We start from the raw sequence: 15,212 nt of genomic DNA, 5'->3' as shown, positions 1-15,212 counted from the left end.
GCAGTGAGACTGTCCCCCACCGCAGGGGCTGGGACCCCTGCCTATGGACACGGAGCTGTCAGGCACGAGTGGCCTGCAGCCCAAAGCACCACATTCCCCACCAGAAGGGGGCAGAGCCTGAAGGCCCGGGTTCCTTTGCTGTGCTCCATTCCTGTTAGACAGGACTCCTGCGAGGTGCAGAGAGCACGCACGTGCACCCCCCCGGCTCCCTGCGGGCAAGCCCTGGAAGCCCCCCGCAGCCGCCAGCAGGCACCTGAGGCCCAGCCCGGGGGGGTCTTCTCACAGGCCCTGCCTTCCCACAGCCAGCCGCCTGCCCTGAGCCAGCTGGTGAGCCTGTACCTCGGGCGGTCGCACTTCCTGTGGAAGGAGCCCGCCACCATGAGCTGGCTGGAAGAGAATGTCCGTGAGGTCCTACAGGCGGTGGACGCCGGGGACCCCGCCGTGGAGGCATGTGAGAGCAGGTGGGCTGGGGGACGGGACAGGGCAGTGCTCGGCCCGATGGGCCCTACCTCAGTCGCAGACCTGGGAGGGGTGGGGTGGGCTCCACTCCAGTGCTGTCCCTGTCTCCGGGGCCCTAGGCGCAAGGCGCTGTACCAGCGTGCACCCAGAAACATCCACCGTCACGTGGTCCTGTCCGAGATCAAGGAAGCTGTGGCTGCACTGCCCCCGGTGAGTGGAGGCTGCCCCAGGAGCTTTTTGCGAGCTGGCCTTCCCCCGCGGCGGGTTATGTGCAGGCACCCTCGCCTCGGTCCTGTGGCCTGTGGCCTGCTGCACTGAAGTCACCTCCTGAAGTCCTGAGCACAAGTGGTGGCCTGTGCGAAGGCGACCATGTGATTCTGTTACTTACCCCACTGAGTCACCAGGCCTGGGCAGAGCAGCGAGTGTCCTGGGGGGAAGACGGCTCCCCCACCCCTCACCCGGAGCCTTTGAAGGTGGATAGCCTGGCGCCAAGGGCCGACCGCGGCCGCAAGGTCCATGCAGACCGGGGCCGGCTGACAGGCTGCCGGAGGGTGTCAGTGAGCAGCGCCAGCCTCTGCGCCACCTCCGCCGTGTCCCTTTCTGCAGGATGTGACCACGCAGTCTGTGATGGGCTTTGACCCTCTGCCTCCCTTGGACACCATCTACTCCTACGTCAGGCCAGAGAGGTAGCTGTCCACCTGCTGCTTTGCTCCTTGGCTTCGGGCCCCGGGACCTGACGCTCCCTCCAGACGTGGGCCGCGGAGCAGCCATGGCGGCCGCGCAGGCCGCGCCCTTTCACCCGCTTGTCCATGCAGCCTCCCGGCAGGGGCTGTGGCAGGTGCCAGAGGGAGGGTGTGGCAGGGCCGTGGGGCAGGCTGCCGGGTGAGGAGTGGAGACTGGTCCCCAGCCACGTGCAGGGCTGGGCGGCACTGGTGTGGGCGGCCCTCAGAACCGGGTCGGGTCGGTGCTCCCTTCACGCCTGTGGGGCTGAGTGATGGCCTTACCTGGAGCCCGGCACTGCAGCCGTGGGTCGGGCAGAGCCGCCCACAGGCTGTCCCGTAAGGGGCGTGTGCCTTCCAGATGCTGACGGAACACGTCTTATAGAGTGAAGTCCCTTTTCTTCACTGAGTCGGATTGTGTGTTCATAGGGTAATAGTTCCCAGTCAAATTCTACAGTCAGTTCAGATGGAAAGCGTTATTAACGTCATGGGTTCAAGAAACGCCGACATTGTGGGCATCGTGGCGCCGAGGATGGCGAGGGACTTTGCTTCTCGGGGTCGTCTGCCCCTCCGCCCCCAGGCTCTGCAGACCACGGCCTCTCAGAGCAAACCAGGGTCCCTGCCAGGCGGGTCAGCGCCCGCTCAGGGGGCTGGCTGCAGTTCCTCGTGTCAGCAGAAGGGGTCTTCGCAGATGTGCACTCTGGAGCCTGTACACTCCCCGCTCCCAGTGCTGGAAAGCCCTGGAAGCTAGTGTTTTCTCAGAAGCCAGGCCTCCTGCGGGGCAGAGGGCCGGCGGCTGTGGGGGGCCCCCCCGCTCTCCGCTCAGCAACAGGCCTTTTAAAGGGCCAGCCCCACACTGGCCCCCCCTCCCCCGTCACCTCCCTCCCTGTCCGTTCAGCTGCTTCCTGACCTCGCTGGCTTCTCTTTCAGGCTGAGTCCCGTCAGCCACGGAAACACAATCGCTCTCTTCTTCCGGTCTCTGCTGCCGAATTACACCGCGGAGGTACGTGGGCCGGCCGCGGGCGGGGCGCCTTCCTGCGTGGACGTCTAGCACTGCAGCCGCGTGGGCACCCCGCCTGCCTCGGAGCTGGGCCGTGCCGCCTGGGCCAGGCCGCCAGCTCAGACACGCAAGGGCCCGCTTGCCTCGGTGTGGCCACGGACCCCGCTGGCAGCCTGGCCTGTCAGACACATGGACGTGGGCCCCAGGGAAGCTGGGGGGCTGGGCCCACGTCCCAGGAGAGGCCCTGCTCAGACAAGCCTCATTGCCACAGGGGGAGAGGCCAGAGGACGGTGCGGCCGAGGGCCTGAACCACAACCAGGGCCTGAACAGGCTGATGCTGGCCGTGCGGGACATGATGGCCAACTTCCACTTCCGTGACCTGGAGGCCCCACACGAGGAGCCCCCCGAGGGGGATGGGGAGTGGGACTGAGCCAGCGTGACGCGGAGCCCAGCGCGGTGCAGCTGTGCCCTGCTCTGTCTGGTCGGCATCGGCCGTTCCCTGAAGTAGAATTGCTGACCTGCCGTCCGCCTGCCTCCTCTTCCTCCTGTGGCGTGGACGGGTCGTGCCCCGTGTGCATGAGCGCCGTGCCCAGTGTGGGTCACGTGCGCCCCAGTTGGGCTCCCAGGCGAAACCCGGAATAGGCCAGGGGGCAGGCAGGGCTGACTCCGGGGTCTTTAGACTGGACACTGCAGACAGGCTGTCCAGTCCGACAAAACAGTTTTTCTGGAAAATGGGGGGCAGCGCCTAATCGGGGAGCCTGAGAGGTGGGTCCTGGCAGCTTTGGGGAGTGTTTAGGGCAGAGGTTAGGGGCATTCTTGGGCTGAATGAAGTGTGGGGGGCAGGCTTGGCTGCTGGGAGGGTCGTGGCTCCCTTGATTGACAGCTGAGAACTACATAGGGGGCTGCCTGTGCCTGTGGTTCTGGAAGGGTCTGGGGCACTGAAGCGGCTGGGGGTGTCCTGTCCCCTGGGCACCCTCCCAGCCCTGACCACCCCTGGAGACAGCGGACGAGGTTTGGAGGGGGCGCTGCCCATGAGCTCTAGGGGGGCCCGGGCCCCAGTCATCGCCCTTCAGTGTCTGCCCAGGGCTGGTCCACCGATCTCCTCCCGGGAAGTCCCCAGCCGTCCCAGTCACTGGTGTCGTCCCCCACTGGGGAGACCCGCGAGGTCACCCTTTGAGCAGTTCTCACTGGGGGCTTCCAGTGTTGGGGTCAACGTTGCCTCTGTGTGTTGAACACGCGTGGCAAGGACAGGCCCTACAGATGCAAGGTCTGTCCTTTTTAGCACCCACACCTTCCTGCCACTGTGACGTGCTGGGAGGGGGGGCTACACCCATCTCCGAGGGTCCAGTCTGTCCTGGGTGTACATGTCCCCACTAGGGCGGCCTGAGGCGAGCCTCAGTCAGTCAGCCAGGAATCTGTGAGGGTCTTCTGAGAAGGGGCTTGTTCTCTGGAAATGAAGCAGGGAGGGGAGCTGACCCCCAGGTGAGGCGTGGGCCTGGGGCTGTGGTGGCCATCTCTCAGAGGAGCCGGTGGACTTTAAAGTGGAGGGCCAGCGTCCACGGGCCAGCAGACGGAGAGGCTGGGCTCATGTCATCGCATTGTGAGAGAATGGCCTGACCCTCCACATCTGAACACCTGGCGTCCAGCCAGCAGGACTCAGCCCTCCCAGGCCTTGTGCCCGTGGGCGGGGTGGCCGGTGGGTCAGACCCTGTCCGGGCCTCCAGCGCAGGCAGCACAGGGTGGGCACACGAGCCACCCCCGCCCCACGTTCAGAGGAACCCAGACTGAATGGAGACGCTGGGCCAGCCTTTCCTGAGATGCCACAGGCTGCACTGTCCCGGCCGTGTCTCCTGCTGGCCCAGGCCTGCGTGAGAAGCAGGGTCAGGGGCTGACCTGGGCCCTCTGGCTGGGCAGTGACCCGTACCTTGTTGCCGTGGACTCCGGTGAGGGCTTCTGCCCATTTCCCCACAGAGCTCACTGCACATTGAACACTCGTGTGTCGCAGGCCTACTGTGTGCCCGGCACTGTTCTTGGTGCTGGGGACACAAGGGTGAGGAAGGCCGAGGGGCTTCCTATTCTCACAGCCTCCTCGGGGTGGGTCGGGCACGCTGCCTCGCGGTGCCACGCGTTGTGGGGACGTGGTGCCCGTTGCTTTCTCGCCGTCAATTTCTCCCAGGGGCGTAGATGGCGAGTGACACAGTTGGCCTCAGTACTAGCTGTGCTGCCATTAGACCCTGACCAGCCATGAAGTTGACTTTCCCCAGCTCAGCCGTGCCTGCCGCCTCCGCTGTCTCCCTCGCCAGAGTCCCCACCAGGCGGACCCGTGAGAAGCAGACGGGGCCTCAGCAGGAAGGGCTGGTCCCCTGCCAAAGGCTGCCCAGTTCTTACGCCCTTTGAAGTCTCAGGCTGGGGGTGGAGCACTGGCCACCTCAAAGGCCCCATTTACGGAGCTGGGACGCTGCGGACACGGAGCTGGGGGCAGGGCACTGCTGGCCCGGCAGACGCTCCATGGGCCCAGGGCCAGGTGTGGCCCCGGGGCTGGCAGGCCGCCGTGGGCCCTCAGGCGTGTGTGGCTGCTCCCCGGGGGGTTCTCCTGGGGGGTTCTCCTGCCCTCTCCCGTGGTGCGTGTGCTGAGCACAGCCAGGAACAGGCAGACAGGACCAGCCATTTGGAAAGTGGTTTGGTCGAATCTACTAAAACTGAAGGTCTGACCCTGACATCCCACTCCTTGGTGTCACCCAGCAGGGACATGTTCCTGGGCCCACTCTGCAGCTCCAAGGATGTCTCAGTGCAGAGGGGAGGGCACGAAGCCCGTCCGGGTTAGGAAGCTCGGAGTAGGGCCAGACAGCGCCGAGGTGTCTGGCGCAGTGGCTGTGTGACCTGAACAATCGCGTGCGGCTCGGCCTCTCGTTCAGATTGGGGCGCCCACCAGCTGCGTGTTTACAGAGTGCGTGCCTCTGTGCACGGCACACGTCACAACAGGGAGCTCCAAGCACGTGGGCGTCAGAGGTGCCTGGTGTGGATGGGTGGGTGCTGATGGTGCTCACACACGCGGGCCCTCAGGCCACCAGGCAGTAGCTGTGGAGAGAATGGCCTTCGGCAGGGATGTCACAGGCACCAACACTTTTCAAAGGAGGCCTCCCTCAGGCCCCTCCCAGGTCCCCACCAGGCCCTGCGCCTGCCTTGTGGCCTCGTTGTCCCCACCTGTCAACAGGAAGACAAGTCCCTTCCCTCCCCCTAGGCCTTCAGAGGAGGACCTGTGGTCAGCAGATGCATCTTCAGTGAGGAAGTGCGGGAGGCTCCATGGGGCACGGGGCCGTGGGCCCCCCCGACCATGCTCCCACAGCGTCAGGTCCCACAGAGGAAGTGGGGCCGGCAGGGAAGAGGGTGTCTATGTCCCTGCCATCCTCCACGATGACCAAGAGCACCTTTCCTGCAGCCCTTCGGCCACTCAGCGAAATGACCGGGGACATGACTGCCCCTCAGTGAACATCTCACATGGGGTGGGGGTCAGGGTTAGGGCTGGGGATGGCCAGTCAACAGCTAGTGGCAATTCCTGAGGCGGAGCGGCATCAGACAGGCGTTGGGGAACGGGAGGGCTTCAAGGAAGAGGCGGTGTTTGCTGTGGGCCTGGAGGGGGTAGAAGGCTTGGGGACAGGTCCAGGACACCCCCACATGCAAACACCTGGAGCAGAGGCCCGACTGGGGGCGCTGGTGGGCGGAGCGCAGGCGGCTGGCAGGCCACGGTGGCTCTGGGCATAAGGAGATGTCCCCGTGCTCCGGGTCGGAGGCCCTGGGTGTCGTTGGCGCCACCTGGCTGGGCCCTCCCAGGCACACGCCCATCATGTGGCCGCCCTCTGGAGGAGGGGCCCCGTGGACGACTTTAATGCTGTGCGGAAGGGCTCCATTCTTCCTGCTGCAGCCCTCCCTGGCCCGGGCAGGCAGGAGGCAGAGAAGCGGGTGGCCCTGGCTGGCTGCCCTTTCAGGGAAAGGCAGGAAAGGAGCTGCGGGCCCTGAGGGTTGGCGCTGTGGAGCTCGGAGTCCTGGCTGGGAGGGGACCAGCCTCTGGTGGAGAAGCTTGGGCCTGTGCAGCTGGTCCATGCCGGGGCCGACACTGGTCCAGCCGGGGAGAGGGTAAGTGTGAAGGTGGCACCATGAGCTGAGCGGAGCCCCCTGAAGGAATGACCCTGCTACCTGGCAGGACAACGCCAATGCAGGGTCCCCGGAGGAAGCTGCTGGCCACCCTCAACGCCACCCCCCCAGCCATCCCCTACCTCGGGCCAGCCGCCAACTTGACGGGGCCCCAGTGCCTGGAGGTGTTCGTTCCTGACGGGCTCTTCCTCAGCCTGGGACTGCTGAGCCTGGTGGAGAACGTGCTGGTGGTGACGGCCATCGCCAAGAACCGCAACCTGCACTCGCCCATGTACTTTCTCATCTGCTGCCTGGCCGTGTCCGACCTGCTGGTGAGCGCGAGCAACGTGCTGGAGACGGCCGTCATGCTGCTGCTGGAGGCAGGCGCCCTGCCCGCCCGGGCCACTGCGGTGCAGCAGCTGGGCACCGTCATCGACGTGCTCACCTGCGGCTCCATGGTGTCCAGCCTCTGCTTCCTGGGCGCCATCGCGGTGGACCGCTACATCTCCATCTTCTATGCACTGCGCTACCACAGCATCGTGACGCTGCCCCGGCTGTGGCGGGCCATCGCAGCCATCTGGGTGGCCAGCGTCGCCTGCAGCACTGTCTTCATCGCCTACTATGACCACATGGCCGTCCCACTTTGTCTCGTCAGCTTCTTCGTGGCCATGCTGGCACTCATGGCGGTGCTGTATGCCCACATGCTCGCCCGGGCTTGCCAGCAGGCCCGCAGCATCGCCCGGCTCCACAAGAGACAGCACCCCACCCACCAGGGCTTCGGCCTCAAGGGCGCTGCCACCTTCACCATCCTGCTGGGCGTGTCCCTCCTCTGCTGGGGCCCCTTCTTCTTGCACCTCGCACTCATCGCCCTCTGTCCTCAGCACCCCACCTGTGGCTGCATCTTCAAGAACTTCGACCTCTTCCTGGCCCTCGTCATCTGCAACGCCATCGTCGACCCCCTCATCTATGCCTTCCGCAGCCAGGAGCTCCGGAAGACGCTCCACGAGGTGCTGCTGTGCTCCTGGTGAGGGGTGGCCGGGGTGCCCGGCAGAGGGAGGTGGTGCTATCACATGGCCCCGTTCCTGTGTGACTGGGGAGTGACTTGCCACAGAGGCCAGGCTAGGTGACCTCAGAAGGTGCGGACGCAGAGGCCCTCGAGGCCAGAGAGGAATAAGCATGGATGTCCAGGAACAAGGGTGAGGAGTCGGGGCTGGGAAACAGTGGGCCACAGGTACCCAGGCTGCTGGACACTGCCCACGCCAGGAGTGCCCCACCTCTGCCCCAGGCCAGGCCAGGGCCTACCGGCACCTAGTGGGACATGGACAAGAGCCATCAGGAATACTGCGGACATGGCCTCAGGAGAAGGGACTCTGACCAGCAAGACCTAGCCTCACAGGAAGCAGCAGGGCCCTGCCTCAGGCAGAGGGATGTGTCTGCAGGAGCATGGTGACCGAGAGCTGTTTTTTTGTACCACATGCGACAGCAGCCAGCGCTGGCCAGAGCCTGCTCAGGTCAAGCAGAGGCCCTGGGCCTGTCCCAGTGACCAGTACCCAGGGTGTCAGGGCAGCAGGCGGTCTGGTAAATGCCGTGCTTGGGGCAGCCTCGTTGCTCTCGGCTTCCTTCCAGTTGCTTGAAGCTTGAGGGTGGAGGATCAGGGGAGGGGCTTAGGGGTGGGACCGATGAGTGGGGAGAAGTAAGTCCCAGAGACCAGGGCTGGCCTGCCGGGTGAGGGAACCATGCCCCAAAGGACCCAGGGGCCCGAGGCCCCGCCGAGGGGAGCATGTGCAGACCAGGGGCACCTGCTCTGACCCTGTGCTTCCACCTTGTCTCAGACCCAGCCCTGGGCAGCTAGAGTGAGGAGCACCTGGGACAGTCGCCTCCGTGGTGACGAGGCTCAGCTCTCTTCCTTTCACATGGAGTCAGGCCAGAGTAGGACCCCGTGAGCCTCCTGCAGAGTCTGAAGTTTTATTTCGCAGCGAAGTATTGGGCGAAAGCGAAGGAGAGATGAACACGGAAAACAGCGCTGGCTCTTGGGACCCTGCATTGGACCCCAGCTCCTCCCAGAGGAGCATCTAAATAAATCCTGGCTCGTTTCATTGACAAACAAAAAGACTCAGATGCTGTCCAGGCTGTCCTCAGCTGCAGAAGCAGCAGCACCACTCTGACCCCATGTGTGACCTTGGCCCTCTGGAAGGGCCCAAGGGGCGGGGTGGGTCGGGGGCTGGGTTCTTGCTCACCCAGCTCTGTCTTCCTGGAAGGGGTCAGTGCTCAGTCCGCCCAGTAGGTATTTGAGGCCAGGCCTCCCAGATGGGGAGAAGCTGTCCAGTGGCTGCAGGGGTACCCATATCCAAGCCCCGGGGGAAGGCGGCTGGGGTGGACCGTGCTGCCTGCTACTGGGCCCTCGGGTCCTCCCTCTGCTGCAACCCGACGCCTCTCACAGAGCTTCTTCCACAGACACTGAGAATTCAGTCACCCCTTCTGGATGGGCTCAGTGAGGGCAGCAGCCTCTCCAAGGTAGTTTTAGTCCTGCCTACAGCTCAGCCCCTGGCCAGTCCTCCAGCTCTGCCCCAGCCAGTGCCCTGTCCAAACTGGCAGCTCCAGCCCCAACTGCCAGTCTTGGAGCTGGAGCTGGTTCCCGGCAGGGTCAGCCTTTGCTGGGAGACAGGATGGTGAGTCAGCCTTGAGCCTGCACCAGAGCCCTCTCGGCTTGGAGGGGAAGCTGCCTGGCCTGATGCCATTCTGATGGGTCCCGCTGACAGGGTGCCGCAAAGCTGCTGCTTTTGCTCAGACAGGGAGGCGCTGCTGGCTCTAGGGAAGAGCCGAATGTTCACCAAGAATCCCCCGATTGGGGGAGGGGGGACAGGGAGGAGCCCCAAGTGGCAGGAAGCCAACCACAGAAAGCCACATCATGGACACACTGTGGAGGAGGGGCTTCTATGGAGAACAAAAGACCCATTTCTATCTGGACTTGCCAAACTGGGGAGCTTCAGGAGGAGAGAGGCACACATGCAGCCCCCCTGCGCCAGCCCAATTCCGAGCACACGCTGGACACACGTGCCCACTGCCGCGGACTGCCCTCCCTGGAGGACTGCATTACTGAAACATCGGAAGGGCTTCATTGTCAGGTGGCTGTGCGCTAACGCCTGACCCCACGAGAGCGCCAGGCCGCAGGAGAGCATGTGCAGCACACCGTCTGCTCATCGACTTCCCACCCTCCCTCCTCTTCCCACCAGTGGACTCTCCCTGTCTTTCCCGCAAACCCCACCTTATACACACATCATCTTCCCGCACGGCCCCCACCTTGGCCTCACTTAGACCAAGACTCCAGACGTACACGTGACATCAGAGAGTAAGACAGAAACCAGGGCACACCATCCCCGACCCTGTCGGTCCCTCACCTAGCTGTGTCATCATGACAATTCCCGACATCAATAGTCACTGAGCAGAACAAAGTCCACTTGGAATCTAGGGGCGGCGCCCTGGGGGGGCAGGTGACGCCCCCACTGCAGAGGACAGTGAACCTCAGAGCTGCCACGGTCACTGGCCACCGCCCTCCCGGACGCACAGCCCGCCAGATGCTTGCTTCCAGTGCCTGCTGCCGCCTTTTCTTGCATGTGCCACCCCTGAGGGGTCCACCAAGCTCAGAGTACCTTGTCTGTCTGTACGTTCACGCCACAAGACAGGGAGCTGAGAGGCGGCCGTCGCGACTTTTCGGGGTGGGAAGATGGGGTTGGTCCCTAACAAGCGTGGGGAAGAAAGACCCTTTTTGTAAAGCCGAGGAGCGGGACTGGAGAAGGCAGCCAGGGCGGGGTCTGAGAGCCAGGAGGGGCCTCTATTGTCCTCCCTGGAGCCCGGCAGCCCCTCCTTTCGCGTGAGCGGGTGTTGGTTGGGGGCGGGGGGGCGGAGTGCGGGCGGTGGCCAGACCCTGGTGGTGGCGGGAGGAGGCGCAGCATCGCGCGGCGGAGCGGGGATGCGCGGTGCTGATGCTGCAGCGCCCGTGCCGCATTCTGCAGCGGCGCCCCCCGATTGGTCGCGCGCGGTGACGCCACGCAGGGTGCGGCAGGCGGGGCCCAGCCTATAAGAGCCGGCAGCGGGGGCGTCAGACTCTCCGCAGCCAGCCCGGCCGTCCGCGAGTCCCGCACCGCCCGCCACACGCACCGAGCATGAGGGAGATCGTGCACATCCAGGCCGGCCAGTGCGGCAACCAGATCGGGGCCAAGGTGAGGCCGCGCGCCGCACCCACGCGCCGGACCCCGCACCCAGCGCGCCTCCCGCGTCCCCACCCGAGCCGGCCCCCAGGGAGGGAAGCAGGGAGGCGCCGCGCACTCGAGCCGCGCCCGCCACCGCGAAGCCGAGAACAAAGCCCCTGGCCCACCCTGCCGCTCCCGCCCCCGCCTTTCTCCTGCCCTTGCGGGTCCCGGGGGCCCGCCCGAGCAAAGCGCCAGTCCACAGCGCAAGTCCTTCCGCAGCTGCGCCCTCCTCCCCTGGCTGCGGCCGTGCAGCTGGGGCTCTGGTTGGGCGTGGCCCTCTTTGGGGTCGCAACTCAGCCTTGAGCGAGATGGGTGGGGTGGGCAGGTTTGGGTGGGGCTGCCCCCTCAAAGCCATAATGATTCCCTCCGCCGCCCCACCAGGAACAGGAAGCGCCCCTTGCCCCCAACCGTGCTTCTTGGCCCCACCCTGTGCCTTTGTTGGGGGAAGGGTTGAACTCGGACTCGGTTGACCTTGGTCTAGAACTGGACTGCCCCTCGGCGCAGCCCCACATGGCCAGCCCTCCCCCCTCCCCACCGCGGGTCGCGTTGGACATGGGAACAAAGCTGGGCTCTGGGCATGGAAAGCTCATCACCGCCGCCCCTCCCCTCCGTTGTTAGCCCACCTCACAGATGTCGGGACTGAGGCGGGAAGGGGAGATGGCATGTACCCAAGAAGTGGTGTCACGTCCCCAAGTGCGGGGAGACCGGCCCTTGCCCAAGGTCACACAACAAGTCCCTGCGGACACGCGCGCGGGGCCCAGGTGGGGTGGGTGCGGCGCTGCGGGCCGCGCTTCCTCAGAGCAATGCGCCGCCAGAGGGTAGCTTTGTCAGGACCAAGGCCAGGGACCCTGCGCGGGGGTTGTCTTCCAGCTGGTCCCCAAACCGGGCTAGGAGACAGGGCCTGGAGGGAAAGGGGCCGAGCAAGGCTTCTTCTGGAGGCTGTTGCCGTGGAAACCAGAGAAGAACAAAAAGCTGATTACAGCGGGGCTGGTGCAGCCACGTGGCTGACGTGTAAATTGCAACTTGGGCTCTAGGGTGGAGGCGCCCAGGATGGGGTCGCGGGAGGCGGTAGCTGGTGACTCTTAATCACGGAAGGGACAGCTGCGCCTGTCCGCGGAAGGGTCTGGGGGAGGGGGAGGCCTGGGGGACGAGGGCCTCAAATCGAATCAGGGCTCCTGGGCCAGTCGCCGACAGCTGCCCTGGCTGGGCGGGAGGGGCCGAGGGCTCATTAATGGCACAGGGGCCAGGCCTGCCCTGAACATCTGCTCCTCGCGGGGTCAGGGTCACGGGGGAGGGAGGGCAGCGCTGAGTCCGCGGGGGCCGGGCGGAGCGGCGCAGTTACCCGCTCCGGCTGCTCCAACAGTGTCTTCCGCAGAGACCTTTTCCTGCTTCTCAGCGCTGTGACCCTTGGGTGTGTCCATTATTTTTTATTCCTCTCCCGCTGAGTTTTACTCATGTTCATTTTAAAGTTTGGTTTCTGATCCTTTCTTACAATTAAAACAAGAAAGAGCGGGTCGTGGGAAGGAGAATCGTGTCTCCCTTTTCCAAGCACAGCCCTTCGCGGTGACTGATGGGAGGGGCTGAGCGGTTTCCATCAGGCCTCTCTGCCCTGGAACCCTTCCAGAAGGCAAACTTGGGGAAAGTGCTCAGGCCCCCTCCACCCCTAGCCCCCCCAACCTCCCACCCCCGCCCAGCAGCTCGGCCTCCGCCCTGGGCCGGCAGTTGCTTGGCCATTTCTGTTTCCTCGTGAGTGGGGAGGGCACACTTTTCCACCAGCCGCAGCGGGTTGGGCCTGGCACGGGGCTCTGCTTTCCTGCTTACAGGTTGTTGCCTGGTGCCCGGACCAGACTGCCCGCTCTGGGGAGGGGTGGTGGGGGATGCAGGGAGGTTGAGGCCATTGGGGCTAGGAGAGGATACGTCTCTCCTGAGCAGTAGCATGACGGCCTTAATGACTTGCGATAGTGACCACTAGTGTTGAGCGCTGTGCCAGGTGCTTTACTCACGTCACCTCAGCAGGGTGTGGTGAAAGAGAGTGTCGCCTTTCCATCAACAATGAAAAAACTCAGCACTCCGGGAAGAGGAGGCAGCTGTCTGGACGACAATGAATCTGTGTCTGCGTGGTTACAGCGGGATGCGCGGGGTACCCAACACCGCCCAACAGGGGGATGAGTCCGGGGACCCCCTCCTCCCTTAGGGGCAGGCAGGGCCGTCCTGGAGCCTTTGTCTGCGCCCCCTCCTCCCGGCCTTAGGGCGGGGCGCGGAGGGGAGGGGCCTGGCCCTGACAGCAGCGGGGGAGGGTTTTCCACGGTGTCCTCACTCCGCCCCCTGTCCCAGCGCTTTCCCAATGAGTCACTACGGCGCCCTCCCTGTGCAGGGAAGCGGGGAAGGCCATGGGGTCTTGGAGGGGCTTGATGCCCCAGAGTCGGCCCGCCCTCCCTCCGAGAGCCGCTGCACCCTCTTGTCTGTGCCCCTGAGCGGCGAGCGGCAACAGATCAGCACCGCGGACAGCGCCGCGAGCGCAGAGCCTGACCTGCCCCAAACACCAGACAAAAAACCTGGAGTCTGAAATAGGAGATGTGGTCTGGACCTTGGGGTTCATGGCCATCTGGCAGTTTTCTCATCGGTAGTGATGATTGTAATTACTTCTTATTTAATTTACAAAAAGGTATTTTATTATTTATTAAATGTTACATGATCTGTTTTACTGAGATATCCATTAACTATTTTAAATTATAATTTTTATTAGTTTTAACCACAAAAGCAAGTATTAATATATTCTCCTTCTAAAAAACTGACACTGTGCAGGTCAGGCTAACGTGCCTATTTAACCACCTGCCTCTCTCCGTCGCTGCTCCCACAGGACACGTTTGCTTCCCGCTCGTCCTGTCCCTGCTCTGAGCGTGTGAGCCATGCGTCTTTGCAGAAAAGGGCAGCGTCTGTCGTGAGGGTCCCTTTTCTACTCTATGCACCGTTGCTCATTGTGTTTGGGAGACCTCATGTCGGTGGTGGTCTTTTACTGTGCCACAGTACTGCAAAGCACGCTGACTTTTTAAAATTATCTTTTATTTTTATTTAAGTTATCTGTGCTTATGGCTTTGCCAACTGAAATAGCATCTAAGGTCTTTTAGCTCAATGAAGCCCATATTTGCTGAATGCTTTTGTGTGTCAGGCCTCATGCCAACCACTCGACGTGGGTACCATCATCACATCTACTTTCCAGATGACAAAGCTGAGGTCCCGAGAGGTGCGGTCACTGTCACACCCTGGCCGGTGCTGGGGTCTGCACCCACTCTGGACCCTTACCTCCTGGAAGGCCATGCCTTCCATAGATGTGTTGGAGACACAGCATTCTCTCCTAGCCCCACAAGTGCCATCCCCCCTCTATGGAAGCTGTGGGTGTCCCCAAAGCCAGAGGTTTGGGGTGCCCAGGGCTGTGAGGACCAAAGCCCTGGGCTCACCTTGTGGACAGCCTCAGGGTGAAGGAGGCATGGGGAACCAGGCAGCAGTGGGAAGCTGTGATCAGACCCTAAGTGCCTCAGTGACATTTCTGTGCATTTATTTATTTTTCTACATACAAAATTAACACACACAAAAATAAAACTTACAAGTGACAGAAATGCACAAAACAGGGAAGGAGTCTAGCCCTTAGCCCCCATGTGGCTGAGAGGGGACCTCTAACCTCAGATAAAAGTCTCTGGTGAATTGCCAAGATTCCTCTATACATTTTATAATAATGACACTGTTTATACTTTTCAGCTTTTTAAGCAATTTTATCTTTAATCTTTTTTTGTGTGTGAAATTAAAACATGCATGTGACAAAGAATTCTGAAAGAACCAAAGGCCATACCATGGAAAGACCACGAGCCGGGCCACAGCTGCCAGAAGGCGACTGTGTGTCTGTCGGAGACATCCATATATAGATAAGCATGTGCAGACTGTTCTCTAACTGCTTTTTAAGTGGGCTGTCTTGTCACGAGCACATGACTTCTGTGGAGGACTTGACACCCATTCATCTTCTGAAAGTCATCCCAACCCTGAGAAGCAAAGGGGAGGGGCACTGGGAAGTCACACAGCTTGTGACCAATGACCTCCTGCCCACATGGGCCAACTGGAAGTGCCTGGGGCAGGGGCAGAGCCCTGCAGCCTTCCCTCCACCCAGGGTGCGTGTCCTTGTGTGGACACATGCGCTAATAACTCCACACAGCAGTCAGCCTCCACCACATGCCATTCGCATGCTGCACAGAGTAACCTAGTTTGTTCTTACAGTGACTGGTTTTTGTCATCAGGCCCATTGGACAGATGAGGACACTGAGGCCCAGAGCATCTTCGGGACCTGCGCAAGGTCACACAGCTGGGAGGGGTGGTCCAGCTCCTCGCGGAGGCCCTGGACTGCCCTTTGCCTGCTGTGGCTGTGGGAGCAGAGCTTGAGGGGTGCTGTGGGTTCCTGCCCAAGGATGGATGAGCAGTGTGGGCAGCAGGAGGCTGTAGGCCCTAGGGTGGTGCCAGCTGAGTGTGGGCAGGCTGGGGAGTGCCGGGCAGAGGGCCACGTGTACCCTGGACTCCGTTTCCATCACTTACCTTCTCTGGGCCTCAGTTTCCTCATCTGGAAAGGGAATAATAGGGATCAGCCACAGAGGGTGTTTGCTGCTGACC

General features: G+C 62.7%; 3 protein-coding genes across 3 annotated transcripts in view; all 3 read left to right on the top strand.

The window, feature by feature from the left end:
- The window catches only part of TCF25 (transcription factor 25), an 18,141-nt gene extending 15,441 nt beyond the window's left edge, over nucleotides 1-2,700 (top strand). Inside the window, exons 11-15 of the mRNA XM_023522700.1 lie at nucleotides 159-461; nucleotides 579-669; nucleotides 1,066-1,145; nucleotides 2,109-2,181; nucleotides 2,450-2,700. Coding sequence (XP_023378468.1) covers nucleotides 159-461; nucleotides 579-669; nucleotides 1,066-1,145; nucleotides 2,109-2,181; nucleotides 2,450-2,608 — 706 coding nt within the window. The 3' untranslated portion in view covers nucleotides 2,609-2,700. The remainder of the gene's footprint in view (nucleotides 1-158; nucleotides 462-578; nucleotides 670-1,065; nucleotides 1,146-2,108; nucleotides 2,182-2,449) is intronic.
- Nucleotides 2,701-2,855: 155 nt separating this feature from the next.
- On the top strand, nucleotides 2,856-8,409 carry MC1R (melanocortin 1 receptor). Its single transcript, XM_011379128.2, has one exon. It carries the CDS (start codon nucleotides 6,360-6,362, stop codon nucleotides 7,335-7,337), a length of 978 nt encoding a protein of 325 aa, XP_011377430.1. The 5' UTR covers nucleotides 2,856-6,359; the 3' UTR covers nucleotides 7,338-8,409.
- A 2,029-nt stretch (nucleotides 8,410-10,438) lies between these two features.
- Nucleotides 10,439-15,212, top strand: part of TUBB3 (tubulin beta 3 class III) — a gene marked incomplete at its 3' end in the record, with an annotated part of 7,350 nt that continues 2,576 nt past the window's right edge. Inside the window, exons 1-2 of the mRNA XM_011379149.2 lie at nucleotides 10,439-10,529; nucleotides 12,934-13,075. Of these exons, the coding sequence (XP_011377451.1) occupies nucleotides 10,473-10,529; nucleotides 12,934-13,075 (199 nt within the window). The remainder of the gene's footprint in view (nucleotides 10,530-12,933; nucleotides 13,076-15,212) is intronic.

The sequence above is a fragment of the Pteropus vampyrus genome, unplaced genomic scaffold (genome assembly GCF_000151845.1).
Source record: "Pteropus vampyrus isolate Shadow unplaced genomic scaffold, Pvam_2.0 Scaffold356, whole genome shotgun sequence".
Lineage (NCBI taxonomy): Eukaryota > Metazoa > Chordata > Mammalia > Chiroptera > Pteropodidae > Pteropus > Pteropus vampyrus.
Note: the sequence above shows the minus strand (reverse complement) of the source record. Positions and strands in the feature narration are given on the sequence as shown.

Bases quoted from the DNA above. Each gene is read 5' to 3' on its own strand.
- MC1R (XM_011379128.2), top strand. From the start codon at position 6,360: ATGACCCTGCTACCTGGCAGGACAACGCCAATGCAGGGTCCCCGGAGG.